General features: G+C 50.2%; 1 protein-coding gene across 1 annotated transcript in view; it reads right to left on the reverse strand.

Moving 5' to 3' along the window:
- LOC129869469 (tyrosine-protein kinase RYK-like) overlaps nt 1-17,715 on the reverse strand; it is a gene marked incomplete in the record, with an annotated part of 143,829 nt that overhangs the window by 100,970 nt on the left and 25,144 nt on the right. The window contains 4 exon segments of the mRNA XM_055943921.1: nt 6,516-6,578; nt 7,875-8,006; nt 9,153-9,252; nt 10,976-11,097. Coding sequence (XP_055799896.1) covers nt 6,516-6,578; nt 7,875-8,006; nt 9,153-9,252; nt 10,976-11,097 — 417 coding nt within the window.

Genomic DNA, 17,715 nt, shown 5'->3' on the forward strand with positions numbered 1-17,715 from the left:
GAGATGTTCAACGAGCAGGTGTCCACATACCTGCAGTCAACTTGTACAATACGTTAGAAGATAAAGATTGCGTTCTTCATTTCACCTGCCACAGTTTTTCATTATGAAGCTTACCAGTACTCCCCAGTCACATGGTGTTTGTTTACAAGCACACAACGACGAGAGACCGGAGCCTTGTGAGTCTCTCACTGTGGTGCAGCACGTACCAGGTGATCTAGTAACAGTACGGATTTCACAACTAAAATGTTTACCAGCTAGATATCTTAAAACTATTAAGTTAACAGTTAACAGTCCATAAAAAACACTATGCGGTTGTGCATTTGGTTAGCTAATTTAGTAGCTAGTTAGCGATATAGCTAAGCTCCTTCCAAAATCAAAGGTTGGCTTGGTAACAGCAGAGAATCCCTTCCTGGATCAAGAGTCTTTCTGGCTAATATTTAATTTGTGCAGCGAACTAGGAGTAGCATTTTTTTGATTTGGGATATCTGTTCTGCAAATACTTCAGAACAGAAAAAAATATAATTTTTTTCACACAATGCACTTGTTAGCATTCTCTATGGGATTTTACATTTACTTGTTAGCATTGCATTGGTTGAAAATAGCGCATATCCCGGGTATGGCACAAGGTCTGTATGAAGACAGGACAATCTGGATACAGTCCAAGTCTAATGGAATCCTAAATAGCAAGTCCCCCTCTCAGTCTAAGCTCATCCCTCCGTCTGAAAGCTCTCCTCTCAGCCCTGTGCCTTTTAAAAGCCTTTCTCCGATGCCTCGGGTCCAGGACCACCCAAGCAGAAGAAGGTAAGTACTAAGTACCAGAACAGCTAATGGCTGCTGGTCACTGAGGCAGCAGCAGCACACGGTTCGCTATAATAGTCCTGAATAAACCCCATGGAGAGGAGAGTGGAGAGGTGGAGAGGGTGGGTGGAGAGGAGGAGAGGTGGAGAGGGGGGGGTGGAGAGGGGGGGATGGAGAGGGGGGGATGGAGAGGGGGGGTGGAGAGGGAGAGGTGGAGAGGGAGGGTGGAGAGGGGGGGTGAAGAGGAGGAGAGGTGGAGAGGGTGGGTGGAGAGGAGAGGTGGAGAGGGAGGGTGGAGATGGAGGGTGGAGAGGGTGGGTGGAGATGAGGAGAGGTGGGGAGGGAGGGTGGAGAGGAGGAGAGGTGGAGAGGGAGGGTGGAGAGGGTGGGTGGAGATGAGGAGAGGTGGGGAGGGAGGGTGGAGAGGGTGGGTGGAGAGGAGGAGAGGTGGGGAGGGAGGGTGGAGAGGGTGGGTGGAGAGGAGGAGAGGTGGAGAGGGTGGGTGGAGATGGAGAGTGAAGAGGAGGAGAGGTGGAGAGGGTGGGTGGAGAGGGAGAGGTAGAGAGGGAGGGTGGAGAGGAGGAGAGGTGGAGAGGTGGAGAGGGTGGGTGGAGAGGAGAGGTGGAGAGGGAGGGTGGAGATGGAGGGTGGAGAGGGTGGGTGGAGATGAGGAGAGGTGGGGAGGGAGGGTGGAGAGGAGGAGAGGTGGAGAGGGAGGGTGGAGAGGGTGGGTGGAGATGAGGAGAGGTGGGGAGGGAGGGTGGAGAGGGTGGGTGGAGAGGAGGAGAGGTGGGGAGGGAGGGTGGAGAGGGTGGGTGGAGAGGAGGAGAGGTGGAGAGGGTGGGTGGAGATGGAGAGTGAAGAGGAGGAGAGGTGGAGAGGGTGGGTGGAGAGGGAGAGGTAGAGAGGGAGGGTGGAGAGGAGGAGAGGTGGAGAGGGAGGGTGGAGAGGGTGGGTGGAGAGGAGGAGAGGTGGAGAGGGAGGGTGGAGAGGAGGAGAGGTGGAGAGGGAGGGTGGAGAGGAGGAGAGGTGGAGAGGGAGGGTGGAGAGGAGGAGAGGTGGAGAGGGAGGGTGGAGAGGAGGAGAGGTGGAGAGGGAGGGTGGAGAGGAGGAGAGGTGGAGAGGGAGGGTGGAGATGGAGGGTGAAGAGGAGGAGAGGTGGAGAGGGAGGGTGGAGAGGAGGAGAGGTGGAGAGGGTGGGTGGAGAGGGAGAGGTAGAGAGGGAGGGTGGAGAGGAGGAGAGGTGGAGAGGGAGGGTGGAGAGGGGGGGTGGAGAGGAGGAGAGGTGGAGAGGGAGGGTGGAGAGGGTGGGTGGAGAGGAGGAGAGGTGGAGAGGGAGGGTGGAGAGGAGGAGAGGTGGGGAGGGAGGGTGGAGAGGGTGGGTGGAGAGGAGGAGAGGTGGGGAGGGAGGGTGGAGAGGGTGGGTGGAGAGGAGGAGAGGTGGAGAGGGTGGGTGGAGATGGAGAGTGAAGAGGAGGAGAGGTGGAGAGGGTGGGTGGAGAGGGAGAGGTAGAGAGGGAGGGTGGAGAGGAGGAGAGGTGGAGAGGGAGGGTGGAGAGGGTGGGTGGAGAGGAGGAGAGGTGGAGAGGGAGGGTGGAGAGGAGGAGAGGTGGAGAGGGTGGGTGGAGAGGGAGAGGTAGAGAGGGAGGGTGGAGAGGAGGAGAGGTGGAGAGGGAGGGTGGAGAGGAGGAGAGGTGGAGAGGGAGGGTGGAGAGGGTGGGTGGAGAGGAGGAGAGGTGGAGAGGGAGGGTGGAGAGGAGGAGAGGTGGGGAGGGAGGGTGAAGAGGAAGGGTGGAGAGGAGGAGAGGTGGAGAGGGAGGGTGGAGAGGGAGGGTGGAGAGGAGGAGAGGTGGAGAGGGAGGGTGGAGAGGGTGGGTGGAGAGGAGGAGAGGTGGAGAGGGAGGGTGGAGAGGAGGAGAGGTGGGGAGGGAGGGTGAAGAGGAGGAGAGGTGGAGAGGGAGGGTGGAGAGGAGGAGAGGTGGAGAGGGAGGGTGGAGAGGAGGAGAGGTGGAGAGGGAGGGTGGAGAGGGTGGGTGGGTGGAGAGGAGGAGAGGTGGAGAGGGAGGGTGGAGAGGGTGGGTGGAGAGGGTGGGTGGAGATGAGGAGAGGTGGGGAGGGAGGGTGGAGAGGAGGAGAGGTGGAGAGGGAGGGTGGAGAGGGTGGGTGGGTGGAGAGGAGGAGAGGTGGAGAGGGAGGGTGGAGAGGGTGGGTGGAGATGAGGAGAGGTGGGGAGGGAGGGTGGAGAGGGTGGGTGGAGATGAGGAGAGGTGGGGAGGGAGGGTGGAGAGGAGGAGAGGTGGAGAGGGAGGGTGGAGAGGGTGGGTGGGTGGAGAGGAGGAGAGGTGGAGAGGGAGGGTGGAGAGGGTGGGTGGAGATGAGGAGAGGTAGAGAGGGAGGGTGGAGAGGAGGGGGTGGAGAGGAGGAGAGGTGGAGAGGGTGGGTGGAGATGGAGGGTGAAGAGGAGGAGAGGTGGAGAGGGTGGGTGGAGAGGAGGAGAGGTGGAGAGGGTGGGTGGAGATGGAGGGTGAAGAGGAGGAGAGGTAGAGAGGGAGGGTGGAGAGGAGGAGAGGTGGAGAGGGAGGGTGGAGAGGGTGGGTGGAGAGGAGGAGAGGTGGAGAGGGTGGGTGGAGAGGAGGAGAGGTGGAGAGGGAGGGTGGAGATGGAGGGTGAAGAGGAGGAGAGGTGGAGAGGGTGGGTGGAGAGGGAGAGGTAGAGAGGGAGGGTGGAGATGGTGGGTGGAGAAGAGGAGAGGTGGAGAGGGTGGGTGGAGAGGGAGAGGTAGAGAGGGAGGGTGGAGAGGAGGAGAGGTGGAGAGGGAGGGTGGAGAGGAGGAGAGGTGGAGAGGGAGGGTGGAGAGGGTGGGTGGAGAGGAGGAGAGGTGGAGAGGGAGGGTGGAGAGGAGGAGAGGTGGAGAGGGAGGGTGGAGAGGAGGAGAGGTGGGGAGGGAGGGTGAAGAGGAGGAGAGGTGGAGAGGGAGGGTGGAGAGGAGGAGAGGTGGAGAGGGAGGGTGGAGAGGAGGAGAGGTGGAGAGGGAGGGTGGAGAGGAGGAGAGGTGGAGAGGGAGGGTGGAGAGGAGGAGAGGTGGAGAGGGAGGGTGGAGAGGGTGGGTGGAGATGGGGGGTGAAGAGGAGGAGAGGTGGAGAGGGTGGGTGGAGAGGAGGAGAGGTGGAGAGGGAGGGTGGAGAGGGAGGGTGGAGAGGAGGAGAGGTGGAGAGGGAGGGTGGAGAGGAGGAGAGGTGGAGAGGGGGGGTGGAGAGGGAGGGTGGAGAGGAGGAGAGGTGGAGAGGGAGGGTGGAGAGGGAGGGTGGAGAGGAGGAGAGGTGGGGAGGGAGGGGTGGAGAGGAGGAGAGGTGGAGAGGGAGGGTGGAGAGGGAGGGTGGAGAGGAGGAGAGATGGGGAGGGGGGGGTGGAGAGGGAGGGTGGAGAGGAGGAGAGGTGGAGAGGGAGGGTGGAGAGGGAGGGTGGAGAGGAGGAGAGGTGGGGAGGGAGGGGTGGAGAGGAGGAGAGGTGGAGAGGAGGAGAGGTGGGGAGGGAGGGTGGAGAGGAGGAGAGGTGGAAAGGGGGGGGTGGAGAGGGGGGGTGGAGAGGAGGAGAGGTGGAGAGGAGGAGAGGTGGGGAGGGAGGGTGGAGAGGAGGAGAGGTGGAAAGGGGGGGGTGGAGAGGAGGAGAGGTGGGGAGGGGGGGGTGGAGAGGGGGGGGGGTGGAGAGGAGGAGAGGTGGGGAGGGGGGGGGTGGAGATGGGGGGTGAAGAGGAGGAGAGGTGGAGAGGGGGGGTGGAGAGGAGGAGAGGTGGAGAGGGAGGGTGGAGAGGAGGAGAGGTGGAGAGGAGGAGAGGTGGGGAGGGGGGGGTGGAGAGGGGGGGGGGTGGAGAGGGGGAGAGGTGGAAAGGGTGGGTGGAGAGGAGGAGAGGTGGAGAGGGAGGGTGGAGAGGGGGGGGGTGGAGATGGGGGGTGAAGAGGAGGAGAGGTGGAGAGGGAGGGTGGAGAGGGGGGGTGGAGAGGAGGAGAGGTGGAGAGGGAGGGTGGAGAGGAGGAGAGGTGGAGAGGGTGGGTGGAGATGGGGGGTGAAGAGGAGGAGAGGTGGAGAGGGGGGGATGGAGATGGGGGGTGAAGAGGAGGAGAGGTGGAGAGGGGGGGTGGAGAGGAGGAGAGGTGGAGAGGGGGGGTGGAGAGGAGGAGAGGTGGAGAGGGAGGGTGGAGAGGAGGAGAGGTGGAGAGGGTGGGTGGAGAGGAGGAGAGGTGGAGAGGGAGGGTGGAGAGGGGGGGTGGAGAGGAGGAGAGGTGGAGAGGGGGGGTGGAGAGGAGGAGAGGTGGAGAGGGAGGGTGGAGATGGGGGGTGAAGAGGAGGAGAGGTGGAGAGGGAGGGTGGAGAGGAGGAGAGGTGGAGAGGGAGGGTGGAGAGGGAGGGTGGAGAGGGGGGGTGGAGAGGAGGAGAGGTGGAGAGGGAGGGTGGAGAGGGAGGGTGGAGAGGGAGGGTGGAGAGGAGGAGAGGTGGAGAGGGAGGGTGGAGATGGGGGGTGAAGAGGAGGAGAGGTGGAGAGGGAGGGTGGAGAGGAGGAGAGGTGGAGAGGGAGGGTGGAGAGGGAGGGTGGAGAGGGGGGGTGGAGAGGAGGAGAGGTGGAGAGGAGGAGAGGTGGAGAGGGAGGGTGGAGAGGGAGGGTGGAGAGGAGGAGAGGTGGAGAGGGAGGGTGGAGAGGGTGGGTGGAGAGGGGGGGTGGAGAGGGGGGAATCAGAGAGTTTCAAAGGATAAACACATCTCCCTCTAGGTCTAGTATTATACTGCCTTGTTGCACTGCCTTGCTGAGGCAGAGACTATAACAGAGATGACTGGAGAGGTGAACGAGGGGGGAGAGCCTTATTGAACTGCATGGCTGTATACATGGAGAACCTTATTGAACTGCATGGCTGTATACATGGAGAGCCTTATTGAACTGCATGGCTGTATACATGGAGAACCTTATTGAACTGCATGGCTGTATACATGGAGGAGAACCTTATTGAACTGCATGGCTGAATACATGGAGATCCTACAATTCATTCTGTGTTCCATTAAGCTCTGTGGTTGTATACTGCCACTTAGTCTGAGCCGAGTCTATCCGCTGTAACATTCTAGTCTAGTTGGTTTAGGGGACAGGATATAGGATGTATGGCTACACGGAGCTGATTTAGGGGACAGGATATAGGATGTATGGCTATACGGAGCTGATTTAGGGGACAGGATATAGGATGTATGGCTATACGGAGCTGATTTAGGGGACAGGATATAGGATGTATGGCTATACGGAGCTGGTTTAGGGGACAGGATATAGGATGTATGGCTACACGGAGCTGATTTAGGGGACAGGATATAGGATGTATGGCTATACGGAGCTGGTTTAGGGGACAGGATATAGGATGTATGGCTACACGGAGCTGATTTAGGGGACAGGATATAGGATGTATGGCTATACGGAGCTGGTTTAGGGGACAGGATATAGGATGTATGGCTACACGGAGCTGATTTAGGGGACAGGATATAGGATGTATGGCTATACGGAGCTGGTTTAGGGGACAGGATATAGGATGTATGGCTATAGGGAGCTGGTTTAGGGGACAGGATATAGGATGTATGGCTATACGGAGCTGGTTTAGGGGACAGGATATAGGATGTATGGCTATACGGAGCTGGTTTAGGGGACAGGATATAGGATGTATGGCTATATGGATTGGCCTACTTACTCTCTGGCCTCTGAATGGTCTTGTTGTTGGAGACCGGTGTAATCTTCGGATCAGAATTAATTCCTGTTAAGAGATACACAGAGGAGGAAGAACGAGTTAGAGCAGGAAGCAAAATGAAGCTCAGTAGCGGAACATTAAAGGGATCCGGTAGACCGATGTATACAAGGCTGGAGGCCACACAGATTTCACAAACTAACCATTTACCAAAGATACAACTTAGAAATAGCCAGCTGCTTAACAGTCCTGGACAGACACCATTTTACAACACGGTATATGGGGCAGAGAGAGGCACACAAACACTATCCTCCTCAGGTGGCTGATTTGACTCATGTGTTTAAAATAAGCCGTAGCGGGCATAGAGTTATTAGATTTATTGTCTGTTTCCTCTCAGCAAGCATATGACAAGTAGGGTGTGTGTGTGTGTGTGTGTGTGTGTGTGTGTGTGTGTGTGTGTGTGTGTGTGTGTGTGTGTGTGTGTGTGTGTGTGTGTGTGTGTAATTATCTAGTGGGGTTGAAAATAGCAGCAGCAGAAATTCAGACAAACACCTTTCCCTCAACACATATCTGACTGTGCTTTCAGGAAGTACTGAAACACCTGGACTTTTCCCACATTTTATTACATTAAAGGCTTATTCTAAAACGGATTAAATAAAATAAAAAAATCGTCAGAACTCTACACACAATACTCCATAATGACAAAGTGAAAATCAGGTTTAGACATTTTAGCAAATGTATTAAATATAAAATCAGAAATATCTTATTTACATAAGTATTCAGACCCGTTGCTATGAGACTCAAGCTCAGGTGCATCTTGTTTCCATTGATCATCCTTGAGATGTTTCTACAACTTGATTGGAGTCCACCTGTGTTAAATTAACATGATTGGACATGATTTGGAAAGGCCCACACCTGTCTATAGAAGGTCCCACAGTTGATAGTGCATGTCAAAGCAAAAACCAAGCCATGAGGTCGAAGGAATTGTCCGTAGAGCTCTGAGACAGGATTGTGTCGAGGCACAGATCTAGTGAAGGGTACCAAAACATTTCTGCAGCATTGAAGGTCCCCAAGAACACAGTGGCCTCCATCATTCTTAAATATAAGAAGTTTGGAACCACCAAGACTCTTCCTAGAGCTGGCCGCCCAGCTCTAGGACGTTTTGACGGTTTAAGGTAGAAAAACAATTGTTTATAATAATCCTTAAATTACACTACTGCTATTGTGTATATATTTACATAAAATATAATAGAATTAATTTGAACAATTATGGCTTATTTTATTCAAGTTCTTCACCCATAATCGTCGATTACACGGTTATACAATTACCGTGCCAGCCCTGACTGACAGGAAGAGCAGTCTTACGTTTGTAGCACATTTTCCTCCTCTTGAAGTTGAGGACTGTGAAGTTGTTGGAGTGTATGGTGAGGTTGATCTGTACTGTCAGGACCGCCTCTCCATCTACCTTCCCTGAGCAGAACAGGTCCACTCTGAAAACTACACACACAGATTGACAGAGAGAGAGCCACACAGAGAGGCAGACAGACAGAGAAAGAGAGATTAGACTGGGTTCCCCTGTGTTCCTACTAGTTCGGGGGGGGGGGGGGGGGGGTCTAGTTAACCTACTGCAGGCTTTATCAGTTACCTACTGCAGGCTTTATCAATTACCTACTGCAAGCTTTATCAGTTACCCTACTGCAGGCTTTATCAGTTACCCTACTGCAGGCTTTATCAGTTACCCTACTGCAGGCTTTATCAGTTACCCTACTGCAGGCTTTATCAGTTACCCTACTGCAGGCTTTATCAGTTACCCTACTGCAGGCTTTATCAGTTACCCTACTGCAGGCTTTATCAGTTACCCTACTGCAGGCTTTATCAGCTACCCTACTGCAGGCTTTATCAGTGACCCTACTGCAGGCTTTATCAGTGACCCTACTGCAGGCTTTATCAGTGACCCTACTGCAGGCTTTATCAGTGACCCTACTGCAGGCTTTATCAGTGACCCTACTGCAGGCTTTATCAGTGACCCTACTGCAGGCTTTATCAGTGACCCTACTGCAGGCTTTATCAGTGACCCTACTGCAGGCTTTATCAGTTACCCTACTGCAGGCTTTATCAGTTACCCTACTGCAGGCTTTATCAGTTACCCTACTGCAGGCTTTATCAGTTACCCTACTGCAGGCTTTATCAGTTACCCTACTGCAGGCTTTATCAGTTACCCTACTGCAGGCTTTATCAGTTACCCTACTGCAGGCTTTATCAGTTACCCTACTGCAGGCTTTATCAGTGACCCTACTGCAGGCTTTATCAGTGACCCTACTGCAGGCTTTATCAGTGACCCTACTGCAGGCTTTATCAGTTACCCTACTGCAGGCTTTATCAGTTACCCTACTGCAGGCTTTATCAGTTACCCTACTGCAGGCTTTATCAGTTACCCTACTGCAGGCTTTATAATATATTTGATTGATTGATCTAGCAACACACACACACACACACACACACACACACACACACGTTCCAGAAGGACTCAAATCAATTTTGCGTGGCTCTGAATATTAACACATACTTTTATAATACAGAAGATAATTATAAATGTTTTCATAATACCAGCGGAGGATGGGAAGTGATGATTGGTTGACAGACCTGAGGCTGTGCGTGGCACCTCCCCCTGGGTAGAGATATTGCTCTGTGGTTGGTTCATAGCTGCAGGATTGTCTACATGGAAACCCATCCTGTAATCAACCTGGAGGAAAGGGGCGGAAAGAAGGATGAGAGAGACACCGACCGAGTGAGAGAGAGAGAGAGAGAGAGAGAGAGAGAGAGAGAGAGACACCGACCGAGTGAGAGAGAGAGAGACCGACCGAGTGAGAGAGAGAGAGGAGAGAGACCGACCGAGAGAGAGAGAGAGGAGAGACCGACCGAGTGAGAGAGAGCGCGAGAGAGACCGACCGAGTAAGAGTGCGCGAGAGAGACCGACCGAGTGAGAGAGAGAGACCGACCGAGTGAGAGAGAGACCGCGAGAGAGACCGACCGAGTGAGAGAGAGAGCGCGAGAGAGACCGACCGAGTGAGAGAGAGAGCGCGAGAGAGACCGACCGAGTGAGAGAGAGAGAGCGAGAGAGACCGACCGAGTGAGAGAGAGCGAAAGAGACCGACCGAGTGAGAGAGAGCGAAAGAGACCGACCGAGTGAGAGAGAGCGAAAGAGACCGACCGAGTGAGAGAGAGCGAGAGAGACCGACCGAGTGAGAGAGAGCGAGAGAGACCGACCGAGTGAGAGAGAGCGAGAGAGACCGACCGAGTGAGAGAGAGAGAGAGACCGACCGAGTGAGAGAGAGAGAGGGACCGACCGAGTGAGAGAGAGCGAGAGGGACCGACCGAGTGAGAGAGAGCGAGAGGGACCGACCGAGTGAGAGAGAGCGAGAGGGACCGACCGAGTGAGAGAGAGCGAGAGGGACCGACCGAGTGAGAGAGAGCGAGAGGGACCGACCGAGTGAGAGAGAGCGAGAGGGACCGACCGAGTGAGAGAGAGCGAGAGGGACCGACCGAGAGCGAGAGAGACCGACCGAGTGAGAGAGAGAGCGCGAGAGAGACCGACCGAGTGAGAGAGAGCGCGAGAGAGACCGACCGAGTGAGAGAGAGCGCGAGAGAGACCGACCGAGTGAGAGAGAACGAGAGAGAGAGAGAGACCGACCAAGTGAGAGAGAGCGAGAGAGACCGACCGAGTGAGAGAGAGCGAGAGACCGACCGAGTGAGAGAGAGCGAGAGACCGACCGAGTGAGAGAGAGAGAGAGAGACCGACCGAGTGAGAGAGAGAGAGACCGACCGAGTGAGAGAGAGAGAGAGAGACCGACCGAGTGAGAGAGAGAGAGACCGACCGAGTGAGAGAGAGAGAGACCGACCGAGTGAGAGAGAGAGAGAGAGACCGACCGAGTGAGAGAGAGAGAGAGGGACCGACCGAGTGAGAGAGAGCGAGAGGGACCGACCGAGAGACCGACCGAGAGAGACCGACCGAGAGAGAGAGAGAGACCGACCGAGAGAGAGAGAGAGAGAGAGACTGACCGACCGAGAGAGAGAGAGACCGACCGAGTGAGAGAGAGCGAGAGAGACCGACCGAGAGAGAGAGAGAGCGAGAGAGACCGACCGAGAGAGAGAGAGAGCGAGAGAGACCGACCGACCGAGAGAGAGAGACCGACCGAGAGAGAGAGACCGACCGACCGAGAGAGAGAGAGACCGAGTGAGAAAGAGAGATAGAGACCGACCGAGAGAGAGAGATAGAGAGACCGACCGAGAGAGAGAGATAGAGAGACCGACCGAGAGAGAGAGATAGAGAGACCGACCGAGAGAGAGAGAGATCGACCGAGAGAGAGAGAGATCGACCGAGAGAGAGAGAGAGAGAGAGAGTGACCGACCGAGAGAGAGAGAGAGAGAGACCGACCGAGTGAGAGAGAGAGAGAGAGTTTGTGTACCTTGTCCTTGGAGCGCCAGGTGAAGTGCAGGCTGTTGGTCTCGCTGGGTACAGGCAGGATGAAGGAGAGAGCATAGTGGTTCACCACGTCATCCCTCACATAGTACAGCTCTGCATCTAGACCTGCAACACACACGGTTAGTGCAACATAAACACCTGAAAGAATGAGAAAAACACAGGGATGGGCATTTGAAATAATTTCACTATTTGAATAAATCATTAAAAAATAAATATGGGAAATCTGGATAGTGGAAACATGTGGTTTACTTGTTTATTTTTTTAAACTTACACACAATACCCCAGACAAATGTTTACTGCACAGGCTGTGCGAGAGATGGTGTCTGCAGCAGGGTGGGGATGGACAGGGGCCGGTGGTGTGAGAGACTAGGGAGAGATGGTGTCTACAGCAGGACAGGGGCCGGTGGTGTGAGAGACTAGGGGGAGATGGTGTCTACAGCAGGACAGGGGTCGGTGGTGTGAGAGACTAGGGAGATATGGTGTCTACAGCAGGACAGGGGCCGGTGGTGTGAGAGACTAGGGAGAGATGGTGTCTACAGCAGGACAGGGGCCGGTGGTGTGAGAGACTAGGGAGAGATGGTGTCTACAGCAGGACAGGGTCCGGTGGTGTGAGAGACTAGGGAGAGATGGTGTCTACAGCAGGACAGGGACCGGTGGTGTGAGACTAGGGAGAGAAAAAGTTGCCAGACTCGTGCTAGTTAGACAAACTTCTTAATTAACCATCATTCCATCTGGCAATGCCTTCATTGCATCAAATCTATGTAAAGAATCTCGCTGAAACAGTCAGATGTTAGCTACCTAGCTACCAAGGCTAATTGAAGCCATGTTGCCGCGCTCCTCGTCCTGGTCTACAACAACTCTGTTCAGATTAAACAGCCTACCTGAGGGTTGCTGGTTATAGCCTACTCCTCATTTAGCTAACTTAATTTGGACATTTTAATTCATTTTGCATTGACTACAGATCTCCCACTTCCAGCAGTGTTTTATACTGTATATACACTAGATGGCTGACAGGGGGCGCTGTTTTGAAGCCACCGCACCTGCATCTTGGTACTCCCCTCACATTCTAAAAAAAAATATTTTTGGAAGCTATATTAATATCTACATTTGTTTTACTACATTTATTATATTACAGAGAACTTAATACTTTTAAATTAAAATTGTGCTAAACATTTTTTTTATATATATATATATATATATATATATATATATATATATATATATATATATACACAAAAATATTTCCTTAGAGTATACATTTTTTTGAAAGTACTAATGTTACTGTCCCTACTGAAAAATACAGTGCCATAAGAAAGCAATCACACCCCTGGACTTACTCCACATGTGTTACAGCCTGAATTCAATATGGATGGAATTAATTTTCTTCCCTCTGGCCCATCTACACACAACAGCCCATAATGACAAAGTGAAAAACATGTTTAGAAACTTTATCCCAATATATTGGAAATAAAATATCAAAATTTACATAAGTATTCACAACCCTTGAGTCAATACGTGTTAGAAATCCCCTTTGGTAGTGATTACAGCCGTGAGTCTTTCTGGGTAAATCTAAGAGCCGTGAGCCTTTCTGGGTAAATCTAAGAGCCGTGAGCCTTTCTGGGTAACTCTAAGAGCTGTGAGTCTTTCTGGGTAACTCTAAGAGCTGTGAGTCTTTAAGAGCTTATTATACAATATTTCCACACATTCTTATGAAAATTCTTAAAGCTTTGTCAAGTTGATCATTGCTAGTCAGCCATTTTCATATCTTATCATAGATTTTCAAGCCGGTTTAAGTCAAAACTGCAACTACGCGACTCAGTAACAAAGTAATCGTGGTAAGCAACTCCAGTGTATATTTGGCCTCCTGTTTTTGGTTATTGTCTTGCTGAAAGGTGAATTTGTCTCCCAGTGTCTGTTGGAAAGCAGACAAGCAGGTTTTCCTCTAGGATTTTGCCTGTGCTTAGATCTATTCTGCTAATTTTGTATCCTAAAGAACTCCCTAGTCCTTACCGATGACAAGCATACTCATAACATGATGCAGCCACCACCACGGTTGACAATATGAAGAGTGGTACCCTTCCTCTCCGGCAACTGAGCTGGGAAGGACTCCTGTATGTTTGTAGTGACTGGATGTATTGATACACCATCCAAAGCTGGGTTTACATTAGGAAAATATGGCGCAGTTCATTTGACTGGCATCATTTTTTAAATTTACAGGACATTTGAGAACATTACCGGACCCGTACGCATTTAGTGAGTAACCACGGTGCTCAGAATGAAAGAAATCACATTTAGAATATGGTAATTCATATTAACAGAACATGAACTGTTGAGGATGCAACGATGTACAGTCCTTCTTAGCGAATTCTTCTTAGTGCACTTTGAGGTTAGAATACCTGTCCAGATTTGCGTTTCCCTCAGCCAACAAGCCAAGTGACGAACACCAAAATCCCTAGCCTATGTCATCGTACTATCCCCCAACAGTTAACCTACTCTAATCGGTCAGCTTTTTGAGAAAAATTTGCCTTAGAGAAAATAATTGCCTATTCCAAAAAGACTGGGGCAGTTGTGGGATGATAGATCCAAAATTCATACAACCAGTAGGACTAGACTACATAACATAAAAACGTTAAAAAGCAATACAGCCGAAAAACAGATTAAAGTTTAGCTTAAACTATTATTTTTTAACATTAGCAGCGCAGCAATGCACAGAAGGCAGTTGGCAACACCTACTGGTAGGTTCCAGGTTACATATTAGCATGGGATGCTAATATGATTAGGATTATCATCAACTAGCATGGGTTTGCTAACATGATTAGGATTATCATCAACTAGCATGGGTTTGCTAACATGATTAGGATTATCATCAACTAGCATGGGTTTGCTAACATGACTAGGATTATCATCAACTAGCATGGGATGCTAATATGATTAGGATTATCATCAACTAGCATGGGTTTGCTAACATGATTAGGATTATCATCAACTAGCATGGGATGCTAATATGATTAGGATTATCATCAACTAGCATGGGATGCTAATATGATTAGGATTATCATCAACTAGCATGGGATGCTAATATAACTAGGATTATCATCAACTAGCATGGGATGCTAATATGATTAGGATTATCATCAACTAGCAGGGGCTGCTAATATAACTAGGATTATCATCAACTAGCATGGGATGCTAATATGACTAGGATTATCATCAACTAGCATGGGATGCTAATATAACTAGGATTATCATCAACTAGCATGGGATGCTAATATGATTAGGATTATCATCAACTAGCACGAGATGCTAACATGACTAGGATTATCATCAACTAGCATGGGTTGCTAATATGACTAGGATTATCATCAACTAGCAGGGGCTGGTAATATAACTAGGATTATCATCAACTAGCATGGGATGCTAATATGACTAGGATTATCATCAACTAGCATGGGATGCTAATATAACTAGGATTATCATCAACTAGCATGGGAGGCTAATATGATTAGGATTATCATCAACTAGCAGGGGCTGCTAATATAACTAGGATTATCATCAACTAGCATGGGATGCTAATATGACTAGGATTATCATCAACTAGCATGGGATGCTAATATAACTAGGATTATCATCAACTAGCATGGGATGCTAATATGATTAGGATTATCATCAACTAGCACGAGATGCTAACATGACTAGGATTATCATCAACTAGCATGGGTTGCTAATATGACTAGGATTATCATCAACTAGCAGGGGCTGCTAATATAACTAGGATTATCATCAACTAGCATGGGATGCTAATATGACTAGGATTATCATCAACTAGCATGGGATGCTAATATGACTAGGATTATCATCAACTAGCATGGGATGCTAATATGACTACGATTGTGCCGTTGGTTTGATTTTGTCTAGCTACTTTGAAGCAAGGTAAAACATGCCTCATAACATGTTTTAAAAAGTTCCCGAAAAATAAGTATATGTTTTCAAAATGCTAAGTGGGTGTGCTGATGACGCTTGCCTTCCGTTGCCATTTGCTATTTCAGATGCTGTAGCAGCAGCAACTCTCACGCTGTCTGACAGATTATCCGCTCAAAGGCTCTGTACGCTGTACGAGTGTGATACGGTACATTACACACGTGCCAATTACAATTCCAATAAACTATGCAAATTAACCTATAGACCGAATGTGTATTTCCATTGGCTGGTATTTCCACCAATGCATGGGAGAAAAAGCATTACTTTGAAATAGGATTTTTTATCTTCTCCAGGACAATTTGGCAGGCACCAATTTTATTAAATCGGCTTTTGCATTTTTTGTTTTAAAAAAATCAGCCAAAAGCTCGCTATTACCGGAAACTCTGATTCAAAGTGTAATTAATAACTTAGCCTTGCTCAAAGGGATATTCAATGTCTGCCTTTTTTGTTGTTGTTAAATTTACTAATAGGTGCCCTTCTTTGTGAAGAATTGTAAAACCTCTGGTCTTTGTGGTTGAATCTGTGTTTGAAATTCACTTCACGACAGAGGGACCGATAATTGTATGTACAGAGGTGATGTAGTCATTCAAAAATCATGTTAAACACCATTATTGAGCACAGAGTGAGTCCATGCAAGGTCATTTTTACTCCTGAACTTATTTAGGCATCGCCATAACAAAGGGGTTGAATACTTGACTCAAGACATTTCAGTTTTTCATTAATTAATTACTAAACATTTCCAAAAAACATAAATCCACTTAAACATAATGGGGTATTGTGTGTAGGCCAGTGACACAAAATCTCAAATGTAATCCATTTTTAAATTCAGGCTTTAACACAACAAAAATGTGGACAAAGTCAAGAGATGTGAATACTTCGAAGGCATTGTAAATACATTACATTTTGTCTTTGAAACATTTTGACATTTTGTCCTCTCATTGAGTACGCAAAGCTGTCATATCAAGGCGAAGGCTGGCTACTATGAAGAAACTCATAATATAAAAAATATATTTAGATTTGTTTAAAAAAAAAACTTTTTGGGGGTTACTACATGATTCCATGTGTGTTATTTCATAGTTTTGATGTCTTCAACAATATAGAAAATAGTAAACAAATTTAAAAAAAAATAAGAAAAACCAATGAATGAGTAAGTGTCTCCAAACTTCTGACTGATGCTGTACCTCATTGGTTGCTACACGTGGAGCCTCTTGACTGATGCTGTACCTCATTGGTTGCTACACGTGGAGCCTCTTGACTGATGCTGTACCTCATTGGTTGCTACACGTGGAGCCTCTTGACTGTAGTGCCAACAAAAACAAGCCGCACGCGGGAAACCTGTGTATGCTTTTTATAGGTTGCACGTCATAAAAACGACATTATACTCTGAGACAGAGCAGAGAATAAAGGAAGCATGCTTAAATGGGGAATCTCCATGGAAAGTGCATTTTGGTCCAGGACTAGACTTGATCCGTCTCTAGAAAACCGGCCCTAAAAGCCTTTGCAACAAAAACAAAGCTAAAACCTTCAATCAAAATGGTACCTTCCTTCCATCCCAGGTCCATTGGGAAAAAATACCTGTCATCTATGCACTTAAATAGCGAAGAGAGGAAGCTTTTCTCTGTGGTTCATTTTCTTGCCAACCAGGCAGGCTATACTATTGTTGTAAAGAGAAGCAATGTGCTTAACATTAGGAAAGTTGAGAAATAAATATAGTAGGCCTAGCCTATTGAAAGCTGAATGGAATCCTCCTCTTTTTAATAGAGGCCATCACTCTGTTTTCTCACGCAAGCTCAAGGGATCTCATGAAGTGTTTGATTAGATTTTCGATTACATTTGCATTGATGTCAGAGAGATTAGCGGGACAATAGAGTGTACTGAGTACCAGCCAGTTAGCAAGTTTGGTAGACTACTAATGACCATCAGCGACATCAGAGCTTGGAGAAGCCTAATTACATGTGGAATTTGACTGCCTTCATGACTCGTGACCACTGGTGTGACGGTAATGAGATCACAACAGCCCTAGTCCCAGGTCTAAATCAGTCCATGATTAGAGAGGAACAATGACAAACCACAGTGGAACTAGCTCCCAGGTCCAGAGTTCAGTTTGAGGGCCCTTTTTAGTACACTACCTTTGACCAGATCCCACCGGGCCCTGTGAACTACTTCCCACCGGGCCCTGTGAACTACTTCCCACCGGGCCCTGTGAACTACCTCCATACTGGCCCTGTGAACTACCTCCCACCGGGCCCTGTGAACTACTTCCATACTGGCCCTGTGAACTACTTCCATACTGGCCCTGTGAACTACTTCCATACTGGCCCTGTGAACTACTTCCCACCGGGACCTGTGAACTACTTCCCTACGGGCCCTGTGAACTACCTCCCACCGGGCCCTGTGAACTACCTCCCACCGGGCCCTGTGAACCACCTCCCACCGGGCCCTGTGAACTACCTCCCTACGGGCCCTGTGAACTACCTCCCTACGGGCCCTGTGACCTACTTCCCACCGGGCCCTGTGACCTACTTCCCACCGGGCCCTGTGACCTACTTCCCACCGGGCCCTGTGACCTACTTCCCTACGGGCCCTGTGAACTACTTCCCTACGGGCCCTGTGAACTACTTCCCTACGGGCCCAGTGAACTACCTCCCTACGGGCCCTGTGAACTACTTCCCTACGGGCCCTGTGAACTACCTCCCACCGGGCCCTGTGACCTACTTCCCTACGGGCACTGTGAACTACTTCCCT

Source organism: Salvelinus fontinalis, chromosome 14, assembly GCF_029448725.1.
Source record: "Salvelinus fontinalis isolate EN_2023a chromosome 14, ASM2944872v1, whole genome shotgun sequence".
Taxonomy (NCBI): Eukaryota; Metazoa; Chordata; class Actinopteri; order Salmoniformes; family Salmonidae; genus Salvelinus; species Salvelinus fontinalis.